Source organism: Molossus molossus, unplaced genomic scaffold (genome assembly GCF_014108415.1).
Source record: "Molossus molossus isolate mMolMol1 unplaced genomic scaffold, mMolMol1.p scaffold_m16_p_12, whole genome shotgun sequence".
In the NCBI taxonomy this organism is placed as follows: domain Eukaryota; kingdom Metazoa; phylum Chordata; class Mammalia; order Chiroptera; family Molossidae; genus Molossus; species Molossus molossus.
The window spans coordinates 4,622,903-4,649,567 of NW_023425347.1; the positions used below are offsets into that span (position 1 = coordinate 4,622,903).

The following is a 26,665-nucleotide window of genomic DNA, read 5'->3' on the forward strand; positions in this document are numbered from 1 at the left end:
TAAATCAACAAACAAGTACTGGCAAGGATGTGCAGAAAAGGGAACCTTAGTACACTATTGGTGGGAATGCAGACTTTGCAGTAACTGTGGAAAACAGTATGGCATTTCCTCAATAAATTAAAAATATTACTGCCTTTTGACCCAGTGATCCTACTTCTGGGAATATATCGTAAGAATCCCAAAACACCAATCAGAAAGAATATATACACCTTTATGTTCATAGCACCATTATTTGCAATAGCTAAGATCTGGAAACAGCCTAAGTGTCCATCAGTAGATGAGTGTATAAAAAGCTGTGGTACATTTACACAATGGAATACTATGCGGCTATAAAAAAAGGAACTCTTACCTTTTTTGACAGCATGGATGGACCTGGAGATTATTATGCTAAGTAAAATAAGCCAGTCAGAGAAAGACAAATGCCATATGATCTCACTTACATGTGGAATCTTAATGAACAAAACAAATGACATACAAACTAGAACCAGAGGCATGGATACATGGAACAGATGACAGATGTTAGAGCAGATGGTGATTGAGGAAGTACATAAACAAAGGTGAAAAGAGTAGCCATAAAACACATATTCATAGCCCATGGACTCAGACAGCAGAGTGGTGAAGCATAGGAGAGGGGTTGGTGGGGGCTTGGCAGAGGTGGGTAAAGGGAGGTAAGGTGGGGGACATCTGTAATAGTGTCAACAATTAACAACAACAACAACAACAACAACAAAAAACCCTCTCCTACGCTAGGAGTCCCTCCCTATCTCCCTCTTCCTCCAGAGGGAACATATGTAGGCCTGGCCACATTCCAGAACACAGCTGGGCCCATAGTCACCAGCAGTGGAGTTTTCTGGCAATAAAGCGAAGCACATGGGGCATGGCCAGGCCTCAACAGGTTCTTCATCATGGACAGATCATGCCACTAGCAGGGTAAGGGTGGGAGGAAGAAGGGGTGAAAGACCCTAAAATTGAGCTCTACCATTAGTGTGAGTGGTGAGGAGGTACCTTAGACATTTGGGATAGGCCGTGTGTTTCCACCACAGACCTCTAAACTGAGACTGGGAGCATTAATCTACCTAGTACTATCTCATTTCCCATGCACTGTTAGTTCTCATACATATACCTCCTTTATTCACCTAAAGGGGTCAAGCAGAGTTTGAAAAGTATTGGATCTTATGTCTTGATGTGGGACTCTCAGGTTCATCTTGATTGGGATTCTCTGTGCTTCCTGGACCTGTATGTCTATTTCCTTCAGCAGGTTAGGGCAGTTTTCCATAATTTTTTTCAAATAGGTTTTCAATTTCTTTCTCTTTATCTTTCAGCATCCCCATGATATAATGTTGATACACTTGAAGTTATGCCAGAAGCTCCTTATATTATTCTCTCTCTCTTTTTTTTTTTATTTCTTTTTTCTTTTTGCTGTTCTGATTGGGTGCTTTTTGTTTCCTTATATTCCAAATCACTGTTTTGATCCTTGGCTTCATCTACTCTACTGTTGATTCCCTGTAAATTATTCATTTCATTCCGTGTATCCTTAATTTCTGACTGGTTCTATTTTATGGTTTCCATGTCCTTTTTTACGCCGTTGAAATTCTCTTTAAGTTCATCCACTCTTCCCTGAAGTTCAATGCACATCCTTATAACCAGTATTTAGAACTCTGCATCTAGTAGATTGCTTGTCTCCATTTTGTTTAGTTCTTCTTCTGGAGTTTTGTTCTGTTCTTTCACTTAGGACATGTTTCTCTGTCTCCTCATGTTGGCTGCCTTCCTATGTTTGTTTCTACATATTAAGTAGAAATGCTACGTCTTCCAGGCTTGGTTAAAGACCAAGAGAGAATCTTAAAAGCAGCAAGAGAAAAGCAGTTAGTTACCTACAAGGGAGTTCCCATATGCCTGTCCGCTGATTTCTCAACAGAAACTGTGCAGGTCAGAAGGGACTGGCAAGAAATATTCCAAGCAATGAAAAGCAACAACCTACAACCAAGGTTACTCTACCCAGGAAGGCTATCATTTAGAATCAAAGGACATATATGGAGCTCCCCACACACAAAAATGCTAACCACCAAGCCAGTATTACATAAAATGCTAAAGGGTCTTCTTTAAAAAGAATTTTTTTAAAAATTTAAAAATATAAATAAAATGGCAATAAATACATACCTATCAACAACTGAATCCAAAAAATAAAAATAAATAAATAATAAACAAACAAACAGAAAAGAAACAGACTCGTAGATACAAAAAACATTTTGATGGTTGCCAGATGAGAGGGGGGTTAGGAGGTTGGGAGATTGGGTGAAAAAGGTGATAGGATTCAGAAATACAAATTGGTAGTAACAGAATACAAAGATGTAAAGTACAACATAGGAAATATAGTCAACAGTATTTTATTAACAATGTACGATATCAGATGGGTACAATATTTATCAGGATGATCCTTGGTAAGTTATATCATGTCTAATCCTGGGGTATACACCTGAAACTAATATAATATTATTGTATGTCAACTGTAAATAAGAAAATAAAATGTTTTAATGATTTTTAAAACATAGAAAAGTGTTGGATCTTTTGGTCAAAATACTATCTCCTAGTTCCCAAATCCTCCCAATCATCCCCAAGACTAGGTTAACTTCATGATTTCTTATTGAAGACATTAAACTCTTTTTGGGGGGAGTAGAGGGGTCCGTGCCCCTAGTGGAAACCGAACCAGGGACTCTCTGGTCCACAGGCCGACGCTCCAACTGCTTAGCCAAACCATCCAGGGCTGAAGACATTAAACTCTTTATCAATTTTGTATATATATTTAAATTGGAAAGAGTATTGAGACTTATACTAGGAATCAGACTTACAAAAACAAGACAGAAATTATATTAAAAATGACAAAATTCTAACAAAAAAATGTCAAATAATTTGCTCCAAATCACACAATTAAGTCCACTGTTGACTAGTGAACCAATATTCATTCTCTAGCCTCTCAGACAAAACAGTCCCATATAGCTTGTCCCTAGTACCTTCCCTGAATAAATGCCAGCTATCCTAAGCCAATCATGCTTTTCACATTTCTCTTGCTATTTATTAAGAGATCTTGTTTCGACCAATGATGTCTTGAGAAAAGATCTACTGGAGCATTTCTAGGACAAGTCTCCATACTTTTAAAGAGAAACAAAAAAACAGCAGCTTCTTACCTTTAGATAGTACCGTGTTTTATCATTTATTGTGTATTATTATTGTTTCAACACTAGAAATTGCTAAAGCCATTTTGCAATTATAAAGAAAATCAGTGTTATGCTAAGGGCAGCAGAAGAGTAAACCCAGGTTCCTTACATCTTGGTGACATACATTACTGAGTCACTGATTCAACTAATCATGGAGTCTACCATCTCTGGACTTTGTATATTGTGAGAAAATAAATTTTTATATTTAAGCCCAAAATTTTTTTTTTCTATTACTTAAAGCTGAAGACATCCCGAGTCAATATTCTATCTCAAAATATATTCCTAAATATACTGATCTTTTACATACACACCTCGAAATTAATGTGAACTAGAAAATCTGGGGAAAAAACAGACAGTAAATGGCAATGCTAAGAGCAAAGAGCTAAGCTCTATGAGAAACTTATTTGCAAAAGCAGAGATGAGACATCACTGTGTTTATAATGGGTGGAAAAGTAGTAAGTCGAGGTTTAGAGCACAGGCTCTGAGCTAAATCTTGAAGTTTGCTAGATTTATCTGTATAACCTTGGGGAAGTTATATCACTTCTCTATGGTTCCGTTTATCATGAGGCAAACAAGATTATGACATTTTCTCTTAGGAATGTTTAAGGATGATAGTAGATAATGCATGTGGAAGGCTTAACAGATTCTGACACACAACATGCTCATAAATGTTACTTGCTGTTTTTATTTGTTATACTTCATTTTTTATATTTTATAGACTATTTTCATACATATCATTATATTTGAATCTCATAACAACATAGTGAGTTCTAGATTCCCATATTACACTGAGGAAATAGCCTCAGAGCGGTTGCATGTAAATAGTCAAGATTTGAACCTGGTACTCCTATAGTCAAATAAAGAACCAGAGAATCTTAGATGTAAAATAAAAACACAACTACAAATCTAGAAAGTTGGAAATTTAGGGGGAGAGAGGAGGGAGAGTTGATTTAGAATGCGGAAAATTGCTAGTGGTCTTAATAACAGTGTTAGGTAAAAAGAAGCACTATGTCAATGGAGAGTTAGAACTCAAACATTTGCTCACCATAACAAGACTATAGGCTCTAAACCACCAAGTGAAGTGATGTCTCAACACATCAATAAGGTAAATTCTGAGTAATTCAAATTAAATCTACACTTTAGATCTAATAACATGGAGTTGGAGAGTGAAAGCAACACATACTCTACTCTGTAAATTCATGAAATCTTTTCATTGAAGAATCATAAAAGATTCAGTAGCTGACAACTCTTGCCACCCCTAAAATACATGTTTTCTATTAGGTGGCAGTATAAGCGCAGATTTAAATCTAAACCTATAAAGGTTTAAGACCATATCATGGAAAGATCCAGGTATACTGAGTGGTCAGATAAAACTAACAAGAATGTTTTTAACCTATCAGCAGCTTCACTTTCAAGTATAAAAATTTGCAGTAATGACTCATGAACAAGCAAAATAAAAAATAATTTTGAGAAAAATTCTCACCACCCCACATACTCTGTACTGAGCGTGAACAGAATATGTTTTCTTAATTTGGCAGATGGGAAGGTGAAAGGCAGGGAAGGCTAACCCCAGTAAAAGCAGGTTTATCTAGTCCTTTCGAGAATGTGTATATTATAGTCAATTATTTTATTAAATTTTTAGCACCATTGTTTTCACTCTGTTGTATTAAATATTATGAACTTTTTTGTTTTTGATTGCTCGTGTGTTGATTTTTTTTTTTCTTTCCTTCTTTTCTTTTTGGTCTGATATAATTTCTGGACTTGAGCACTGTATCACAAACCACAAATTTGTTTCTAAGAAATTTCTAAAAGATAAATTTATCCAAGGCTCCTCTCTTCTACACTCATACAAAGAACTACTTTGCCACCTTTGTTTTCCAAATTTAGGAAGTGGTCACTTTTTCTTTTTATTGGAAAGCCAAACTGACAAGAAGAAAATTACATTTGTATTGCCCATAAAGCCCATGTGAAAATAAAACAGCTATTAGTGGTACATCAATTGACTACTCTAGATAGCCATTCCCAGGTAACAGTTTCACAAAGAGTTATAAATCATACAAAGACAGAGGCAAAAAAGACAGAGGGCTTTCATTCTATGCCCTCACTCCCAAACATTTACTATCTCCAAAAACATTATTTATACATATTCTTATATTAGGCAAATATTATTTTAAGAAATGAAACCTAGTTAACGTTTTATTTAATATGAACCTGTTTTTACCTTCTTTTTCAGTTTAATTTGTCCACATAACACTTTAAGCCATGCAAAGAATACATACATTTGTGACAATCTGTATAATAAATAGTCCGGTAGGTGGCTCAGATTGTTAGACTGTCCTCCTGCACAGCAAAAGGTTGCAGGTTTGATTCCCACTAAGAGTACATACCTAGGTTGCGGAGTTCGATCCCCAGTCAGGGTGCGTAATGGAGGCAACCGATCGAAGTGTCTCTCCCTCTCTCTCCCTTCCTCCCTCCAAAATTACTTGAGGCTGTTTACAAGCAAACTGTAGTCTCAGTTCAAAGTGAAGTTATTTTTTTCTGAGCAATTAGTATCATTTTTTATAAGGGTCAAGGCACCATGTGTGCAAAACATCAGTTAAAATTTAGGAATATGAATGACTTTAGTAGTGTAAAGAGGCCAATAAATGCCAGTTGTTAAACTTGTGGGCTGAAAGACAGTATGCATGTTAGGTACACCAATAAAATGCTTATTAAACTCTGACTCACTCCAAAGAGTCACAGGGAAACTATTTTTTGTTATTATCACTTGCTTTTTCATATTCAGATGAACTAGCCAAAACCCTACAGGACCCCTCATTGTTTCACACTGTACATGGCTATCAGCAGGACCCCTCATTGTTTCACACTGTACATGGCTATCAGCAGGACCCCTCATTGTTTCACACTGTACATGGCTATCAGCTAAAGAGAATTTCCATAAACATTCACCATGCAATTCCCAGGAGCTAATTCATCTTCTAAAGAGCTCCTTACCACCACTTTAATCTGATAATCCATCAGGATCACAGTACAGTATTTTATAACAGGCAATCATAATTCTTCAAAACTTCTCTATTAATATTATTTTAACAAGCAAATATTATTAAAACCCCTTTTAATTATAAAAGCAACCCCCAAATATCGTTAATAAACAGAAATAAAAGAGAGATAGTTTTTAAAAATGCTCTTAGGGATTCTCATCTATATGTAACATCATTCTCTATGGAGACCAAAGCTTTTATCAAAAAATAATGAGTCAGGTAAATAAAATCCATACCACCAGTATTTTAACATCTGCTTTTCCTTTCCTGTTTTCTTCTATTTCTAAAATAAGAACTCTCTATCCAAGGTCGAAGTTCAATAAAATAAATGTATTCTTCTTGACAGTATTAAAACAAAACAAAACTGGACAAGCATTTTTCTAATCAAAAACATTCTCTTCTCTTGGTTTTTATAACTGTTCCCACTTTCACCTTTTATTTTCTTGCTTCTTCATATGTCTATCCTTTCTTTCAACTGAGAAAATTGTAAAAACTTTAAGCAGACAAAAATGGTTACTGCCTGCCCTTCCCCTGTCTGGAGGGTCTTCCCAGTGTTTTCGGATGCTATAAAGATCTGTGCCTTTCTTTGTTTCTCTTTTGCAATTCTGTTATAGAAACAAAAGTCAACTTGTGGAGAGCTGATAGTGAGCGGAGATGCCTGGCCACAGAAATACCTGTCAGGTGAAAATGCAACTAATTACCACCCAGTAGAAGTGGCCAGTTTTGCATCTTTTAGCATTCCTCATTGCCTATTCATGTCTGTTCTCTGGAATTTCCTTTGAACTGGTTTTAATATTTTACTGGTCTTCCTGTTAACTAATGAACTAATAAAAGCTCTGACACATGTTCATTTCATGCATGTATGAGAGCCATGACTTTACCTTTTCAAAAACTCCTTTAATTATCCCATGGCTGAGCAAATATTACTCAAACTTAAGTAACAGCTCAAAAGAAATATTGCTAATTTTATCACCATTTAAACTCTCCTTGAATTACTATACATAATCCTCTTTTAAGATTTCTTTTTTTTAAATTCTTACCCGAAGATATTTTTCTATTTATCTTCAAACAAAGTGGGAGGGAGGAAGAAAGGAAAGAGAGACATAGATGTGAGAGACACATCGACTGGCCACCTCCCACAGGACCCCGACCAGGGCCGGGGACAAACCACAACTGAGGTACATGCCCTTGACTGGAATTGAACCTGTGACTCTTTGGTCCGCAGGCTGATGCTCCAACCACTGAGTCAAACCGGCCAGGACCTCTTTTAGATTTTAATACAATTTATTATCCTGACATCTTAATAATCATTAAAAAAGAGATTATTTTTCCTAAGTGACAGAGCATTGAATAGCACATATATATGAAGAGCAAAAAACTCACAGAAATAATGACTAACACTTCTTAAGCACTTGCTATGAGTGAGACATCTTTCTAAGGCACTATTCACTCACTGAATCCTCACAACGATCCTACGACACAAGTACTCCAACTAAAGCAAAGGGAAGTGAAGAAACTGCTCAAGGTCATATGGCCAATAACTGCTCGAGCTATGATTTATACTGAGAAAGTTTGTCTCCAGACTAAATCAAACTACCTCTCAGAGAAGAAAAGAGAAATTTTAAAGCACTGACCACTTTTAGTGCCATTATTCCTGGCTGTTGTTACCAACAATATCTAAGACATAAATATTATTATCCCGAAACCCATTTTTTTAAAATGATATTAGAGAGAGTTCAAGTCAAACACCTTTGTGGGTAGAAGCAATAACAGGGGAAATAAAGACAAAAGGTGAGAGGACATGAGAAGGTAAAGAGATCAAAGATGGGATGGGTTATAAGCCAAACTAAAATATAAGGAAATTCACTTTATGATAGCAAGCATCCAATTTAATACTAACTTTGATAGTTTTGTCTAACACTTGTATAAAATTCATACAATATTCTTACACTCCTGTGCCCATGTAAAATACTAGTTCTTCTTTATGAAAGAACAATCAAAAGGTCCCTCTTGCTCTACACTTCTGTTGTGGCAGAGCTTGGAATGAAATTAACTGGCTTTTCAGAGTACTGAAGCAGGCCGTAAAAGTTTTACAATCAATTGCAAAGTCTATTCATGCTTGAAACTGTGCTCAAATAAATATCTAGCAATTACCATTCCTTTCTGGACTTTCTCAATTCTTAAACTCTTAATTTATAGAGCACTGAAAACTTTAAAACAGCTTCAAAATGACCCATACTGCCAACAAGCTCCAAGATGTGACTTGGAACAGCCCAAGCTAACTAAAAGCTGCTATACCCAAGGATTTTTTTCAACACATGATAATGTCAAGACTTGATGCCTCCTTCTCAGCAAGGGGTAAACCCCAGCTGGTGAAAAAGAAGCTTACTGTTTCGATTACTAATGGTGTTCAAGTGTAAGCTTCAAATTTAAATATATAGGTTAGTGGAGAATTTTTTCCATTCCTAGAAAAACCTAAAATAAAGCTATAGTTACAGTGTTAGGAGAACAAATTTGTCACCGTCAGTAAGTTTTTATAGAGAAACACACTGTATATCACTTTATAAGTAGAATCACTAACCCAGAAAATAAGACACAATCAAAGTGGTAGAAGAACTGACTAAGATGTAAGGATAAAGGTACTAATTATAAAACTTACTGAAACACTGTTCTAGGGGTTAAAAAAAGAAAATTCTAGATTTGGTTATAAGACATCTTAAAAGATATCAGTTGCCACAATTCTAGTAAATAAGTCTAAATTAAGTATGAAGTATAGGTAAGGGTTTTAAACAAAACGAAAGACTACACTGGGCCTAATTATTCTAAAATATTTCCCAAATACCAAGCACATGGGAAATCCTTTTTTATTTCAAGTAACACCTAAATATTTAAACTTACCAACTCTAGAAAATGGATTAATTCTCTTATTTATTAAAAGTATTAGTTATTCAAACAAGTGCTGTGAAACTGTAAATTGGGGCAGCCACTATAAAAAACAGTATATGCGTTCCTATGTTTACTGCAGTGTTATTTACAATAGCCAAGATATAAAAGTAACCTATGTGTCTATGGATAGATAAGTGGATAAAGGAGTTATACATACACACACACTTACACACAAAATGGAGCCCTGGTGGGTTGCTCAGTTGACTGGAGTATCATTCATACACCAAAAAGTTATAAGGTTGCAGGTTCGATCCCTGTTGGGGCACGCACAAGAGTCAACTGATCAATGTTTCTCCCTCATATTGATGTCTCTCTCTCTCTCAAATCAATAAACATATCCTTGGGAGAGGATTTAAAAAATGGAATATTACTCAGCCATAAAAAAGAATGAATCTTGCCACCTGTGACAACATAGATGGACCTAGAGCATATTAAGCTACGCAAAAAATGTCAGACAGAGGAAGACAAATACCATATGATTTCACCTATGTGTGGAATTTAAAAACAAAATAAACAAAACAGAAACAGACACATAGATACAGAGAACAAACTGAGGGTTGTCAGAGGAAAGGAGTGGAAGTATGCACAGAAAATGCGAAGGGATTAAGAGGTACAAATTTCCAGTTATAAAATAAATAAGTCACAGGGAATACACAGAACATCATAATAACGTTACATGGTGACAGGTTACTAGGCTTGTAATGGTGATTACTTCATAAGGTGTATATAAATATCAAATCACTATGTTGTACAACTAAAACTAATATAATATTGTATGTCAAATATATTTTGATATTTTAAAGTATCAGTTATTAAAACTTTCAAGATATTTTTCTTCTTCACAAAATGTAAATTCAAAAAACTAAAGCGGTAAGTAGTTTTAGCCAAAAGTTTTAATTAATGGGAACATCAATTGGCAGCAAAGCTGACCAGGCTTCAGAAATAATAATAATAGTCTCTCATAATGAAGGTGTCTTAAATCATGCTCCCCTGATGTTTTCAGAGTTTAACTCTCTAGGTATATAAAACTTTTCACCAACTGAAAATAAAGAAAACTGAAGGAAAATAATGGTACTCACTTTTCGATCTCAATGCCAAGTGGATTAGCAGGACGCAGGGACAAGGGAGGAATTCCTTTATTCCTGTCAGTACGCATATCATAATAATTCATTTCATCAACCCACACAGCAGACTGGTCCAAAATACCTACCAAAATCAGGAGCACATCCTCAGTAAAACATAGACACCTCCAGGTACTTTCTAAGTTTTACAAATGACTTTATTTTTTAACGTTCTAAATGCATGCTAAGATAATTTTTAAGGGATTGGAGGGCACAAAAGCTCAAAATTTTTTTTTTTTAATCCTCACCCAAGGACATTTTTTCCATATTTTGTTCAGATAGAGTGGGAGTGAGAGAGAGAGAGAGAGAAACATCGACGTGAAAGGGACACATCGAGTGGCTGCCACCCACATGACCAACCAGGGCTGGAGACAAACTGCAATTGAGGTACGCGCCCTTAGCGGGAACCGAACCCGGGTCTCTCTGGACCGCAGGCCGACGCTCTAACCACTGAGCCAAACCGGCCAGGGCAAGGCTCAAAATTTTTTAAATGTCTGGCAGCTTAATTAAAAATACTAAAAGTCTATTTTTAAAAAGACAAAATTAACACCTCTTGGCTCATGGTTTCATTGCACATTACTCAATGGAGAAGACAAATTGAGCCTCTGATAAAAAGTTGTGCTAAAACAAATGCATTTTACAAAAAAACAAAAACAGTACAATTAATTTGGTAAATTCAACAAAATATCCAACAATTCCTTTTATAAAAAAATCAAACACCTTCCAAGGAACATATAGCTTGTGTAATGAAACTGACTGGTATTCAGGAAAAATGACTGGGTAGTGCCTGTGAAAAAAATACAACCTCTGAAAATAGTATCATATTCTCTGCTGGGCTCTTTTGTCATTCATCTTGGCATATAACTTACCAGTTTACCATCCGGACCTGGGATGCAAGAGAAAATAGGCAAAGTGCCAATGAGCAGAGAGGTGTTGGGGGCTGGGAAGGCTTCATGAAGGAAGGATATTTGAACTCAGGCAACTTCTAGATGTATGACCCTTTGTGATCAACCAATTTTATCAACACCCACTTTCTTTCACGATGCAACAGGAGACTGTCAGGGGTTATGCTCAAGTCCAGATACTTCTGAGTTCAGTTAGATAATCCTTTATTGACTCTACGGTGTGCTAAGCCCTGGCGGGGAAGAGGTCAGAAGTTTCCTTTATATGCTGTATAAACATGACATGAAATGATGCTGGATTCTGTCAAAATGTTTTAAGTTCCTCAAGAAAACAAGTTCCTTAATTAATTTCACAGTTGTTTTTAAAGATGTAATATAAAAATGAGTAAATAAAAATAGTAATATTGTGTATGTATGTACATATGTATGCATACACATATATATGTACATATTTAAATTCAATTTTCCCTTAAATTCCTATTTATTAAAAAAAATCTATGAATTTAAGGAAGATAATGCTGCAGAAAAGCTCTATACTCTAAGATAGAAAACAAAAAAATTTACAAAATTATTTACTTTTCTATATCAGAGAGAAGTACAGCCTGGGTTTAACTGCACCTCTGATATTCCTATATTATACAAATATTAATGAAGTACTGACCATGTGCAAGACATTACAGAACCAAAAAGACAAATCTAACATTATTCTTATTTTAGGAGTGGGGATGGCCATGCTCAGAAATAGCTATGGGAAAAATTAAAATTATTGGTCAGCAGCATGGCAGTCAAGCCAGGACCTCCAGATCTCTCCCCTTTAGGTTACAACAACTTGGACAGCTATAATTCCACAAAGGGTTCCCTACCTGACACAGAAACACGCTGCACACTGAGACACCTGGAGGCGGGTACATCTCAGCCAGCAGTGGAGACAGGAAGGGGAGGGACAAGACAGACGGGAGCCGTGGGCACTTCAGAGGCCCAGAGCAGGGAAGGGTGAAGAGCAATCACCACTGGAAGACTGGAAGGGCAGAAAAGCAATCAGGTCTCAGTGGCTGACACTAAGGCTGGGCCCAGGATCATGAGCAGAGAAACAGTACAAAAAGTCAAGGAACTCTACAGCCAGCCGGCACCAGACACAGGATTCCACAGCTGCAGGGACCCACCCACACCTGTGGCCTGGCAGGCAAAGAAAGCCTCACTTGGAAGATCACAAAGGGCTGAAAAAACTTCCAGCCTAAGTGGTCTGTACTCATTGCGGCTAAACACTCGAGGAAGAGCAGAACCTCGGACTCATGAAACCACTCCCCCCACCAAACCCTCTTGCGCCCATCTCCATGTAACCTGGTAGAGGCAGCTGGGCCAACTCAGATACAATAGCCTGCCTGGCAGCTTCTGGGTACCTGAAGACAGTGTTGAGAACATTCAGAGACCCACAGCCCACCACTTCTTAAAAAAATATATTTTTTTACTGTTTTTTTTTTGATAAAGGAAGGGAGAGGGGAAGAGAGAAAGAAACATTGAGAGTGAAACATCAATTGGCTGCCTCCTGCAGACCCCATATTGGGGATCAAGCCCATATCCTGGGCATGTGCCCCGACTAGGAATCGAACCAGGAATCTCTCAGTGCATGGGACGATGCTCGATCCACTGAGCCATACCGGCCAGGCCACAGCCCACCACTTTGCATCCACAGGAGTGGTGCCTAAAGACTCAGGTGGGGCAGGGTCACCCACCTCCTCAGAAAATACCAGGAATATTCCATGGCCCAGGCTATACTGCGCACAAAGGTCCTAGAAGCCCCAGCAGTGCAGACAAGAAAAAATGAAAACTTGTGCTTTAGCACCACCTACTGGAAAACAAAAGAAAGACATCTACTTATCAACCTGCTAAACAGGGAAAGGTCAAATAACTTAAAAAAAATTTTTCATTCCCACAAATGTGCAGGCAGAGAAACAATCCATCAAGCACAATGACTAACCAAGGGAACAAGGGAACTCAAAAAATTTTTTTTAAACTCCAGAAAATAAACTTAAGACATGAAACACTGTGATTTAAATAACAGAGAATTCAAGATTGCAGTTCTAAAAGAACTCAATGAGATACAAGAAAACTTAGAAAAGCAATTCAATAATCTCAGAAATAAAATCAATGAACAAAAGGAGTACTTCACCAAAGAGAACTAAAAAACAAAACAAATTCTGGAGCTGAAAAAAATCTTAGAAACAATGAACAATTAACTAGCAAGCTTAGGCAATAGAGCTGACCAGATAGAGGAGTGAATTACTGATATAGAAGTAGTCATCTAGAAATGACTAAGGTGGAAGAAGGAGAAACTTGGAGTAAAAAAAAAACAAACAAAAATAAACTGAAAGAATTCTAAAAGAACTATCAGGCTCTATTAGAAACAGTAATATAAGAATAAAGAATATATCAGAAGAAAAGCAAGAGGAGAAACAGAAAGCCTATTCAAACAAATAATCCATGAGAATTTCCCTATAGAAAGAACCGGATCCCTGAATCCATAAAGCTAACAGAATACCTAATTATCTCTATCCGAAAAAGCCTACTCCAAGGCACAGTATATTAAAGTTGTCAAAAACTAACAACAAAGAATTCTCATGACAGCAAGAGAAAAGAAGATGGTAACCCATAAAGAAAATCCCATAAAGATTATTATCAGATTTTTCAGAAGAAACCCTAAAGGTAGAAAATAGAGAAATCAAATATTCAAAGTGAGAAATCACAAGCCAAAAAATGTATCCAGCAGTTATGCTTTAGATATGAAGAAAAAAAATAAAGGGTTTTCCAGACATAAAGAAGCTGAGGGAACTGACCACAAGACCTGCATTACAACAAATGCTGAAAGGTAATCTACTTAAAACAAAAGGATATAAAACTATGAGCAAAATGACTAACAGACAGAAGCAGGAAATCTCAACCCTTGTTCAGAATAGGGCATTAAACACTTAAATATAACACAAAGGTAAAAGGAGACAAAAACATTAAAAGAAAAGACAATAGCTACTCCTACTTAGAAATCAATGCACAGGGATAATTTGTACAACAAAAACATAAAAGGGGTGGGGGTGGCGGAGAATGAACTTCCACAGGTAAATGGAGATAAGATGCAATCAAAGGGAAAAAACAATTGTACATATGAAACTTTTTTTTGTATAACCCTAATGGTAACCACAAAAAAGAAATCTAGAAATGAGACATATACATAAATAAGGGGGAAATGGAGGGGGGGAAAAAATCATACCACAAAATTAAAATAAAGAAAGGCAAGGGAGAAAAAGATAAAAAAAATGAAGACACAGCCACCAGAAAACAAAAGATAAAATGGCTATAGGAAATTCTCATATATCAATAATCACCATAAATATAAATGGACTTAAATCACCAATTAATACACTAAGTAGTGGGATGGATCAAAAAACAAAACCTAATTTTATGCTGTCTTTAAGAGACACATCTCAACTGCAAACACAAATACAGACTCAAAGCAAAGAGGTGTAAAATTATACTCCAAGTAAACGACATCCAGAGAAAAGTGGTGTGGGCTGTATTTTATCAGACAAACTAGGTTTCAAGATAAAAAAGAAAAAGATGAACATTTTATAATGATAGAAAAGACAATCCATCAAAAAGATGCAACATATTAAAACATAAGCACCTGCCCTGGCTGGTTTTGCTCAGTGGTTAGAGTGTGGGCCTGCAGACCAGAGAGTCCCGGGTTTGGTTCCCGCTAAGGGCATGTACCTCAGTTGCGGTTTGTCCTCGGCCCTGGTTGGGGTCGTGTGAGTGGCAACCAGTCGATGTGTCTCTCTCTCCTCGATGTTTTTCTCTCCCTCCCCCCACCCTTTCTATCTGAAGATAAATGCAAAAATGTCCTCCGGTGAGGATAAAAAAAACCCAAAAACCTATGCACCCAACCTTGGTGCACATGAAATAGAGTTTATTCTTTTTTTTTTAATCCTCACCCAACGATATTTTTTCCACTCATTTTTAGACAGAGTGGAAGTCGGGGAGGCAGAGAGGCGGGGGGACATCGATGTGAGAGACACATCAATTGGTTGCCTGTTGCACAGCACGGTCAGGCCTGCAACCAAGATACATGCCCTTGACCAGGAATCGAACCTGAGACTCTTCAGTCCACTGGCCAATGCTCTAACCGCTGAGCCAAACCAGTCAGGGCTAGAGTTTATTCTTGTATTATTATTTATTAATTGTTTTATTATTTTCCATATGAACAACTGTAAACCTACTTTTGCCCCACCCCTGTATATAAAGCAACTACTAACAAAATTAAGGGTAGTAACTGACAAAAATACAATGATAGTAGGGTACCTAAATACTCCACTGACAGCAATAGACAGATCATCATAACAGAAAAGCAATAAGGAAATATCAGCCTTACATAACACATTACAACAAATGGACATAATTGATATTTACAGAGCTCTTCATCTGAGAACACCAGAGTATAGATACAGTCTTCTCCAGTGCACATGCAACATTTTCAAGGACAGACATATGTTGGAGCACAAAACTAGCCTCAACAAATTTAGGAAGACTGACAACATACCAATTCTCTGACCACCATGCTTTGAATTGGAAATCAACTGCAAAAAGAAAGTAAAGAATGTGTGGAGATAAAAAAGTATGCTACTAAACAATAACTTGGTCAAAGAAGATATGAATGAAGAGATGAAAAGATATATAAAGACAAAAAAGAATGACAATATGATATATAAAAATTTGGAGGATACACCCAAAGCAGTAATGAAAGAGAAATTCACATCATTACAAGCCTACCATAAGAAACAAGAAAAATCTCACATAAGCAACCTAATATTTCACCTTAAAGAACTAGGGAGGAAAAAAATAAAACGAAGCCCAAAGTCACTACAAGGAAAAAAATAATAAAAATTAGAGAAGAAATAAATGAAATAGAGAACAAAAAGACAATACAAAAATTAATGCAACAAAGAGCTGGTTATTTCAAAAGGTTAATAAAATTGACAAACCTCTGGCTAGACTCACTAAGAAAAAAAAAAAGAAAAAACTCGAATCAGAAATGAAAGAGGAAAAGGTACAAGAATACTATGAATGGCTATATGCCACCAGATTCAATAATCTAGAAGAAACAGACGAGTTGTTAGAGATATATAACTTTCCTAGATAGAATCATGAAGAATTGGAAAATCTAAATAAACTAATCAACAGTAAGAAAACTGAAAGTCATTAAAAACCTTCCAAAAAGTAATAGCCCAAGACAAGATGGCTTCAATTAATTCTACCAAACATTCGAAGAAAATTTAATACTTATCCTTCTCACTCTTCCAAAATATTAAAAAAGAGGCAAAACTTCTTAACTCATTTTTTGAGGCCAACATTACCCTGATACCAAAACCAGATACAGAAACATAACACAAACAAAATTACAGGCCAGTATCTCTGATGAATATAGATGCAAAAATCCTAAACAATTACTAGCAAATTTAATACAAGACATTTAAAAGATAATACGTCTGGCTGGTTTGGCTCAGTGGTTTGAGCATTGGGCCTGCAAACCAAAGAGTTGCAGGTTCAATTCCCGGTCAAGGGCACACACCTCAGTTACAGGTTGGATCCATGCGGGAGGTAACCAATCGATGTGTCTCTCTCACATCAATGTTTCTCCATTTTCCTCCCTCCCTCCCACTCTATCTAAATATCAATGGAAAATTATCCTCAGGTGAGGATTAAAAAAAAAAAAAAGATAATACATCACAATCAATTGGGATTGAGCCCAGGGGTGCAAAGATGGTTCAACATATACAAACAGATGAATATTATACACCCTATTAACAAAATAAGTGAGAAAAATTATATGATGAAATAAAAAAATACAGAAAGCATTTGACAAGAAACAATATACATTTATTATTAATAAAACACTCAATAAAATGGGTATAGAAGAAATTACCTAAACATAATAAAGACCATATATGGTAAACCCTTCCTCTAAATCAGGAACAAGACAAGGATGTCCACTTTCACCAGTTATTCAACATAATAACAGTTGTACCTAGTCAGATGAATCACGTAAGAGAAAGAAAGAAAAGGCATCCAAATTGGAAAGGAAAAAGTAAAACTGTCACATTTTGCAGATGACATAATTCTTTTTTTTCAAATTTTTATTAATTTATTTTTGTTACAGATGTTTCTCCTTTTCCCCCCAAAGACACCCTCCTCCCCATCCCGCCCTCCCAACACCCCAGCATTGTTGTTTATGTCCATTGGTTACGTTTACATGTATATAAGTTCTTTGGTTTATCTCATCCATCTCCCCCCACCCCCTTGTATGAGGTCTGTCAGTCTGAACCGTACTCCTTTCTATGTCTCTGGGTCTATTTTATTTATATCAGCTTATTTTGTTCATTATATTCCACAAATAAGTGAGATCATGTGTTATTTGTCTTTCTCTGATTGGCTATTTCGAATAATTCTTTATAATTAAAACCCTAAAGATGCCACCAAAACTTTTAGATACAATAAACAAGTACAAAGTTGCAGGATATAGAATCAGTGTAAAAAATTCATTGCATTCCTATCTACTAAAAATTAAATTTCAGAAAAAAAATGAGAACAATTCCATTTGCAATTGCAACAAAAAGGATAAAATATCTAGGAATAAACTTAACAAAGGATATGAAGGACCTTTGTCCTGAAAACTACTAGACATTGTTGAAAGAAACTGAAGACAACACAAAGAAATGGAAAGATATCCCACGTTCATGAATTTAAAAAATTAACATAGTTAAAATGGCCATATTACCTAAAGCAATATACAAATTTAATGCAATCCCCATGAAAATCCCAATGGCATTTTCTAAAGAAATAAAACTAATAAAAAATCCCCAAATTTGTATAGAACCACAGAAGACCCTGAGTAGCCAAAGCAATTCTGAGGAAGAAGACCAAAGTTGGATGTATCACACTCCGATTTCAAATGATACTACAAAGCTGCAATAATCAAAACAGCATGGTATTTTCTTAAGATACATAAAACCAATGGAACAAAACGGAGAGCCCAGAAATAAACCCATATGTATGGGCAATAAATTTTCAACAAAGAAGCCATACATAGCATATAATGGAGAAAAGATAGGTTCTTCAATAAATGGTGCTGGGATAATTAGAAAGCAACATGCAAAAAAAATGAAACCAGCCCGGCTGGTGTGGCTCAGTGGGTGGGTGCCAACCCATGAACCAAGAGGTTGAGGGTTCAATTCCTGGTCAGGGCACATGCCCAGGTTGTAGGCCTGATCCCCAGTGTGGGGCATGCAGGAGGCAGCCAATCAATGTTCTCGCTCATTGATGTTTCTATCTCTCTCTCTCTCTCTTCCTTCCTCTCTCTAAAATCAATAAGGAAAAATTATTATTTTTTAAAAATCCTTGGGCCCTGGCCAGTTTGGCTCAGTGGTTACAGGGTCGGCCTGTGGTCCAGAGAGACCTGGGTCCGGTTCCCGCTAAGGGCACGTACCTCAGTTGCAGTTTGCCCCCGGCCCTGGTTGGGTCGTGTGGGTGGCAACCACTCAATGTGTACCTTTCACATCGATGTTTCTCTCTCTCTCTCTCCCCCTCCCACTCTGTCTGAACAAAAAATGGAAAAATGTCCTCAGGTAAGAATAAAAAAAAAGCCCTGGCTGGGTTGGATCAGCAGTTAGAGAACTGGCCCGTGGACCAGAGAGTACTGGGTTTGGTTTCCGCTAAGAGCACCTCGGTTGCCGTTTGTCCCCGGCCCTGGTTGAAGTCATGTGGGTGGCAACCAGTTGACGTGTCTCTCTCACATCAATGTTTCTGTCTGTCTCTTCCTCCCTCTCTTCCTCCCGCTCTATCTGAAGATAAATACAAATATGTCCTTGGGTGAGGATAAAAAAAAATAATGAAACTAGACTGCTATGCAGCAATGCTATTTTACATGAAAAGTAACACAAAATGAATCAAATACATAAATATAAGATCTGAAACAGTAAAATACATAAAAGATAGGTTCTAAACTTATGGACCTTGGTCTTAGAGAGGATTTTATGAATTTTACCCCAAAGACAAGAGGAAGTAAAATCAAAAATAAATGGATGGGACTTAACATCACACTAAAAAGCTTCTGCACACAAAAGAAACCATCAACAAAACAAAAAGGCAACCAACTGAATGGGAGAAAATATTTGCAAAGGATACCTCCAATAAGAGGCTATTATCCAAAATATATAAAGAAATCATACAACTCAGTAACAACAAAAAATTGTTCCAATTGAAAAATGGGTAGAGGACTTGAACTCTTCCCAAAAAGACATACAAATGATCAACAGGTATTTGAAAAGATGCTCAATTTCACTAGCTATAGAGAAATGCAAGTCAAAACCACAATGAGATAACCTAACACCTGTTAGAATAGTTATTATCAATAAAACAAGAGATAACAAGTGTTAAAGAAGATGTGGAGAAAAAGGAACCTTATACAGTGCTAGTAAGAATTTTTTTTTAATATTTTTTTAAATCCTCACCTGAGGATATTTTTTCATTTATCTTCAGACAGAGTGGGAAAGAGGGAGAAAGGGGGAGAGAGGAGCAGTGAGGGGGAGAGAGAGGGAGAGGGAGATGGAGAGAGACATAGACTGGCTGCCTCCCGCACCACCCCAACCAGGGCCAGGGACAGAGCCGAAACTGAGGTATGTGCCCTTGACCGTAATTGAACGTGCAACACTTTAGTTCGCAGGCCAACACTCTAACCATTGAACCAAACCGGCCAGGGTTAAATTATTTTTTAATTAAATTCATTGGGGTGACATTGGTTGATACAATTATATAAGTTTCAAGTGTACAATTCCATGATAAATGATCTACATATTGCATTGTATGCTTACCACCCAAAGTCAAATCCTCTTCCATGACCATATATTGACCCCCTTTACCCTTATGATCCCCCCAACCCCCTCCCCTGTTGTCTGTGTCTGTAAGATTCTGTTTGTTCATTTGTTACTTTCAGTTTTATATCCCACATATAAATTATATCATTCTTGACTTTTTCTATCTGACTTATTTCACTTAGCATGATATTCTCAAGATCTATCCATGTTGTCACCATTATGAAAAACAGTATACAGGTTCCTCAAAAAATTAAGAATAGAGCTAGCATATGACCCAGCAATCCCTATTCTGCATATCTACCCTAATAATTTGAAAATTATGCATGAAGATATATGTATCCCTATGTTCATCACACCATTATACAGGATAGCCAAGATGTGGAAACAACGTAGAGTGTCCTTTGATGGATGACTGAATACAGATGATGAGGTTCATACATATAATAGAATACTACTCATATGTAGGCAATAAAATAGAAAGCAACAAATGAACAAACAAAACAAACTCACAGACACAAACAACAGTATGGTGGTTACCTGAGGGAACAGGGTATGGGGGAGAGGTTGATAAGAGTAAAAAAGGTCAAATATATTACACACTTGGAAGTTATATAATGTTATTAACTAATGTCACCCCAATAAATTTAATTTAAAAAAAGAAAATTTTAAATTAAAAAATTATTAATTTATTGAACACTTACTTTGTGTAAGAGATGCTATGCTAAGCACTTTACATGTAACTTTTAACTCATTTAATCCTATAAGGTAGGTAATATGATTATTCCATTTTTACCTACAGAGAAAGTAGGTACTGAAGTTCCACAGATAGTGCTAGAGACCAGATTATTATTCAGAGTCTGGCTCTTTAGACCCAAGTTCTTACTCTAATCTGAGAAAGCCGGTGTTAAGTGTGTAAAAATGTAACATGCAAAGTGCTGTGGGGTACAATAGTTATTTTTAGTTTGAAGGGTTAAAGGTACCTCAAGATCAAGCAACATTTTGTCCAGAACTGAAAGGATAGAGAAAATGAAAGAAAAGAGCATATGATTTAGAAAATATTATTGCTAATTTGGTCGAATCAGGAGGATATTTCACCTCAAATTTTAATCATATAACAGAAAAACAAAAATGAAATTCAAGAAGAAATGTATTCAAGAGCAGGGAACTAAAATTATCATATCAAAATGTTAAATGAACAGATTTTATAAAGGATTTAGAATGACAGTTCTGTCAGGATCATCACCCTTAGATGCCTTTCCAAAGGTAACGTGAATTTTAACCAATATGCTATTCCTGCTAAAATAAACATAAACAATCTAAGTCAATGAGATATAATAATAGGTAAATATTAGACTAATCTACCAGGTTTAAATTTTAAAAGACAACCCCATTTTTATTTTCATCTTCAGAATAACATCATGGAAATTGATACCTATTTTTTCAGGTTTGAGTAGCTTGAAAGAGACTGTTGAGGTTCCTTTGCCACCTGATTTGGTTGTGACAATTATGTCTCCTTTGTCATTTTTGGCTTGTCCCACACGACATACTATTTTACTTGCAGACATCCATTCTGCTGTCAGGAGGCAATTATGTCCACAAATTGTCAAACCTGAAAATAACAAAATTTAAAAGAACAATGATAAGAATTAATCATGTCTATTACATAAAAAGACAATTCTTCTTTCTCCTCTTAGTAATACCAGGCCTTTTCAAGAACTGAAAAATAAATATAGAAATAACATTTCCTTGTTCAATATTATTTGTATTATGGAATATACCCAATATTATTTGCAAATATACAACTGTCTCTAATGACTTTTATCTAATCTTTTTACTCAAATATTTAAGACTTCTTTTAGATTATATTTAAGTTTCTTCAAACATCAATGGAATTAGATAGTAATGCCCATAATAATAATGTGTAGGCATTCTAAATTACTTAGACTATGAGAATCTTAAATTGCTTTCATGGATATTAGAAGGGAAGTTATTGTTATTAGAAGTCTAAGTTACTAATATAAAATTCTAAAGGATATAGAATTCTAAAATTCTAAGTTATTGATATAAAATTCTTCCTAAAAATAATTTGCATATAGTTTTACGAGTGTTCAATTATACATGGTATAACAGAATGAACTAAAATAATTTATTTTAGGCATTGCCTGGAATCTGGCAAATCCAGCAAATATTCTCAGGAATTAATTACTGGCTCACTATTTCACTTTTCATATCTGCTCATTATTCCTCTAAAGACAGTTCATGCAGCCTTACTGTTCCCCTAATGACACTGTCATTACATTCTGCTTTCACAATAAACTGGCACTCCAAACAGGTCAACTCCTGCCTGGTATCTCAGGCCCCGGTTCCACGTAAATTACAATTTAGGTAGTAACCTAACAGGGAGGCACTGAAAGACTTTTTAGTCAAGAAGACATGACCCCAGGCAGAAGACCGATATACCATGTGAACACAATGCCAGCTTGTCCACTAACTGATTTCCTCTCTATTTTCTCATTCACCAAGAGAAACGATATAATAAATATTTATGGAGAAAATAAACCAAAATGTGGCAAAGCCCCAGCCACTTCACACTGTCTTTTCTTCTGATGTAACTGTGTATACTGTTCAGCAGTCAAGTTTGGCAATTCTGAATTTCTTTTTTCCAGGAACACCTGTCAAATTTGGTTTTAAAAAATGTAGGGAGGGATTCATGTTCTGTTACAACTTAAAGCACTATTTAGTAAGAATGTTATATTAACAATAAAGGAATAAAAACTACACTTTTAAGACATTTAATAAAATAATCAATTTTAGAGACTTCTCTAAAACATCTACTATTTCTTCATGTATGAAATTTTGTTTTACTAATAAAGGACTTAAAAGGTTCCTAAAGGTTCCTTTAGGACTAAGTTTTCTGTTGGTTTTGTGAAATGTGTAATGACATTCACACATTTTTTTTAATTAGTTTATTTTTGTTACAGATGTTTCCCCTTTCCCCCCCAGTTTCCCTCTACCCCTCCCTCCCTGCCCTGTCCCTAACTTTGTTGTCCATGTCCATTGTTCATACACACATGCATATAATTCTGTGGTTTATCTCTCCCCCACCACCCCCTCTTCTGGGGATTGTCGATCTGTACCCCACTTCCACATCTCTGGGACTACCCCATTACTCAAACTGTTATGTTCATTTTATTCCACAAATAAGAGATCATATACTTGTCTTTCTCTGTTTAGCTTGTTTCACTTAGCATAATACTTTCCAGGTCCCTCCATGTCATCTCAAAGAATAAGAGATCTTTCTTTCTTACAGCTGCATAGTACTCCATTGTGTGTATGTACCACAGCTTTTTAATCCACTCATCTACTGATGGACACTTGGGTTGTTTCCAGATCTTAGCTATTGTAAATAGTGCTGCTATGAACATGGGGGTACATATATTCTTCCTGATTGGTGTTTCAGGCTTCTTAAGGTATATTCCTAGAAGTGGGATCACTGGGTCAAATGGAAGTTCAATTTTTAATTTTTTGAGGTAACACCATATTGTTTTTCATAGTGGCTGCACCAGTCTGCATTCCCACCAGCAGTGCACTAGAGTCCCCTTTCTCCACACCCTCACCAACACTTGTTCTTTGATGATTTGTTGATGGTGGCCATTCTGACAGGTGTGAGGTGATACCTCATTGTTGTTTTAATTTGCATCTCTCTGATGATTAGTGATGTTGAGCATTTCTTTATATGTCTCTTGGCCATTTGTATGTCCTGTTTGGAGAGGTGTGTATTTAGTTCCTCTGCCCATTTTTTTTAATTGGGTTCTGTCTTCCTTTTGTTGAGTTGTATAAGCACTCTCTCTCTGTATATATATATTGGAAATTAACCCCTTATCTGATGTATCATTGGGAATTATGCTCTCCCATACAGTGGGTTGCATTTCCATTTAGATGATTAAAAATATGGAACGCTTCATGAATTTGCTTGTCATCCTTTGCACAGGGGCCATGCTAATCTTCTCTGTATTGTTCCAATTTTAGTATATGTGCTGCCAAAGCGAGGACCATTCACACATTTTTAAGTGCCTTCATAATTCAAAATTATTTTTTTCAAAATGGGGAGGTTTTAGATATCTTTCTTGATAATTAATTTTTGTCACAAACAGTTTAAACAATTTAAGAGATTGAAAGCCATCTCTGGAACTCCTTTCCATCTCCAACATAAGCACTGTGAAACCCTTCAAATGCGTATTTGCTCAAATCATTTTTATGCATACATAAATCAGTGTATTTTTTAAATGAATGGGAAATGTTTTAATTTACAAACTGTTTAATTACAGATGGTAGACATTTTTATATCATTCTAGGTCAATATATAGCAACATTTTTTAATTTTACTATATCAAAAAGGTTCTTATGATTTTAAATATTAACTCACTTCAGAAAGAAGAAAAACACAACACCAAATGTCAGGGCTTAATGTAAAGTCATTCCTACAATAAGTTCCCTGCTAGAGAACTATCTTATGATTAAAACTGAGGAATGGGAACACCTATCAGCCACAGAGACATGAAATCTTAAAAACACATTCAGATGAGCAAACGTGAATAGATATCCGTGAATAGGTACACGTTGAAAAAATACTGCCCAGAACAACAGTAGATTCATTTGGTCATAGCTGCTATCAGTGTTGTTCTGATTTAATATGTATTCTGCATTTTAACTAAAAGAAGTTAATAATCACCATATAATTTTAAACACAGATTTAAATGGATCATTTTAAATGTCATGAGAATTAAATAAGAGCATAAGATCTATTTCTTAATTTCTTAAGCACACTTTTGCTAAGTTACTGAAAGCTAAGAAATCTGCTTCATGAAACAAAATATAGTATCTTTTTTTTAAGTAACTCGTAAAATTCCAAATAAAGTGTTCTTATAATGTTTTGCTTGGCTAGTGTAGGTATCATCCGAGTTAAAAACACTTAAACAATTTAGTAGGTTAAGTTTTCTTTTTTAAAATAATCACCTCAGGAAGAAGGAAAAAAAGGTTTCTTGGCAATACATAGGCAGGTTGAAAGCTGAACCACCAAGGTTTATAAAAGTAATACACAGTTAGTCAAATAAAAATAGCACTGCCTAAAGCTAAAGCAAGATTAAAATTTACAAAGACCAGCAACTGCCATGTTTAGGAGCTCACAACGACTGCCAATTAAAATGTGGGGTGTAACCTCCACATGTATAGCCTCTTCCCATACATTCTGGGGATTCTTTCTTCAGACAAAGAAAATTCTGGAATAAGCTATATCAAAAACCAAGACACAGGATTAGATAAGACTAGCTTCATAAGAACAAATTTGTTTTATTTATTGAAGAATCAAAAACTGTAACTAGAGAAGCAATATAAAGTGAGACATAGTTAGATAACACTAGCAAAAAGAATTAGCTAGGAAGTGGGGAATTCAGGAATTAAACACAGTGTGGAGCTTCAGTTCACTTTCTCTTTTCAAAGGGGTTTCTGAATGACCAAAAACCAGACTGCTGTCAGTTAGCAGCTATAATGCAAGAAATAAAAGTTCCAACTCATAATTTCCAGTACTTTACCAAATTAAAAAATGAATCAAGAGAATGTCTGAATCCAAATAAATGTACTTGGGAAATCAGAATACCTATTCAGTAGCATACACTACAGTCTCTCCCTTCCTCAGTCTCAACGACCGGTACATAGAGTTTACAGAAAAATAATCTTAACTGACCATTCGATTATATTTCTAATTTGCTCTCTTTCCTGGCTATATCTAACTCCCATTTTTATTTAAAAAAAAAAAAAAAGAAGTAAAAAAAACTTATTAGGCTCTTTAGAGACTAAGACTTAGTGGGCCAGAGCATTTTTTTTTTTTTTTTAAGTTCTAGAAGAGATTAAGAAAAGCCAGGAGTAAGAACCACTAACAGACATCATGGTTAAGTAAACCAGAGGACAAGGCCTCCAGGTTAAGGATGGGGAGAAACACACTATGCAAACCAACATCTAATAATATTTATGCTGTGTCAACTGGATGCATTCATGTCCTTGAGCTTAAAAAGATTAAAAAACATAAACTGACTCTAACAACTAAAACTTAGTATGCTCTAAATAAGTAAATATTAGGGGAGCCTAAATAAAAAGATTAACATGGGTGAGAATTAGTCTAAAGAGACTTTTGGTTGTAAGTCTCCAGGTTTGGCAGGTAGAGACTGTATTTCAGATCAGTGGTGATACTCATAACCATAATGGAGCAGCCACGTGGCCGAGGAAAGGAAACAAATAAGATCCACAGGTATAATAATTAGGTCACCTGGTGGGAGAGTCTCTTTCAGGAAGAGTGAGAATAAGAGCCAAGTGGTACTGACATCACCAGGAGATGGAGTTTAGATTTCAATGGAAGAGCAGTAAGGAATAGAAGAGGCGTAATTCACAGAGCACTTGAGAAGGAATACAGATGGTTACACAATGAAAGAAAAAACTAAAGCAAGCAAAAATAGCTAGTTTGGGCAATCT

General features: G+C 35.9%; 1 protein-coding gene and 1 non-coding gene across 17 annotated transcripts in view; both read right to left on the bottom strand.

The window, feature by feature from the left end:
• Positions 1-26,665, bottom strand: part of EXOC2 (exocyst complex component 2) — a 206,102-nt gene that overhangs the window by 126,744 nt on the left and 52,693 nt on the right. For 15 of the 16 annotated variants that reach the window (XM_036257405.1, XM_036257404.1, XM_036257407.1 and 12 more), the window contains 2 exons: positions 21,573-21,749; positions 10,279-10,405 (listed from right to left, as the gene is read on the bottom strand). In XM_036257405.1, coding sequence (XP_036113298.1) covers positions 10,279-10,405; positions 21,573-21,749 — 304 coding nt within the window. Of the gene's footprint in view, positions 1-9,368; positions 9,454-10,278; positions 10,406-21,572; positions 21,750-26,665 lie in introns of those variants that run through there. The other variant, XM_036257413.1, reaches the window with a different exon arrangement.
• LOC118627300 lies at positions 24,086-24,193 on the bottom strand. Its single transcript, XR_004959064.1, has one exon. It is a non-coding gene; the product is annotated as a U6 spliceosomal RNA (small nuclear RNA).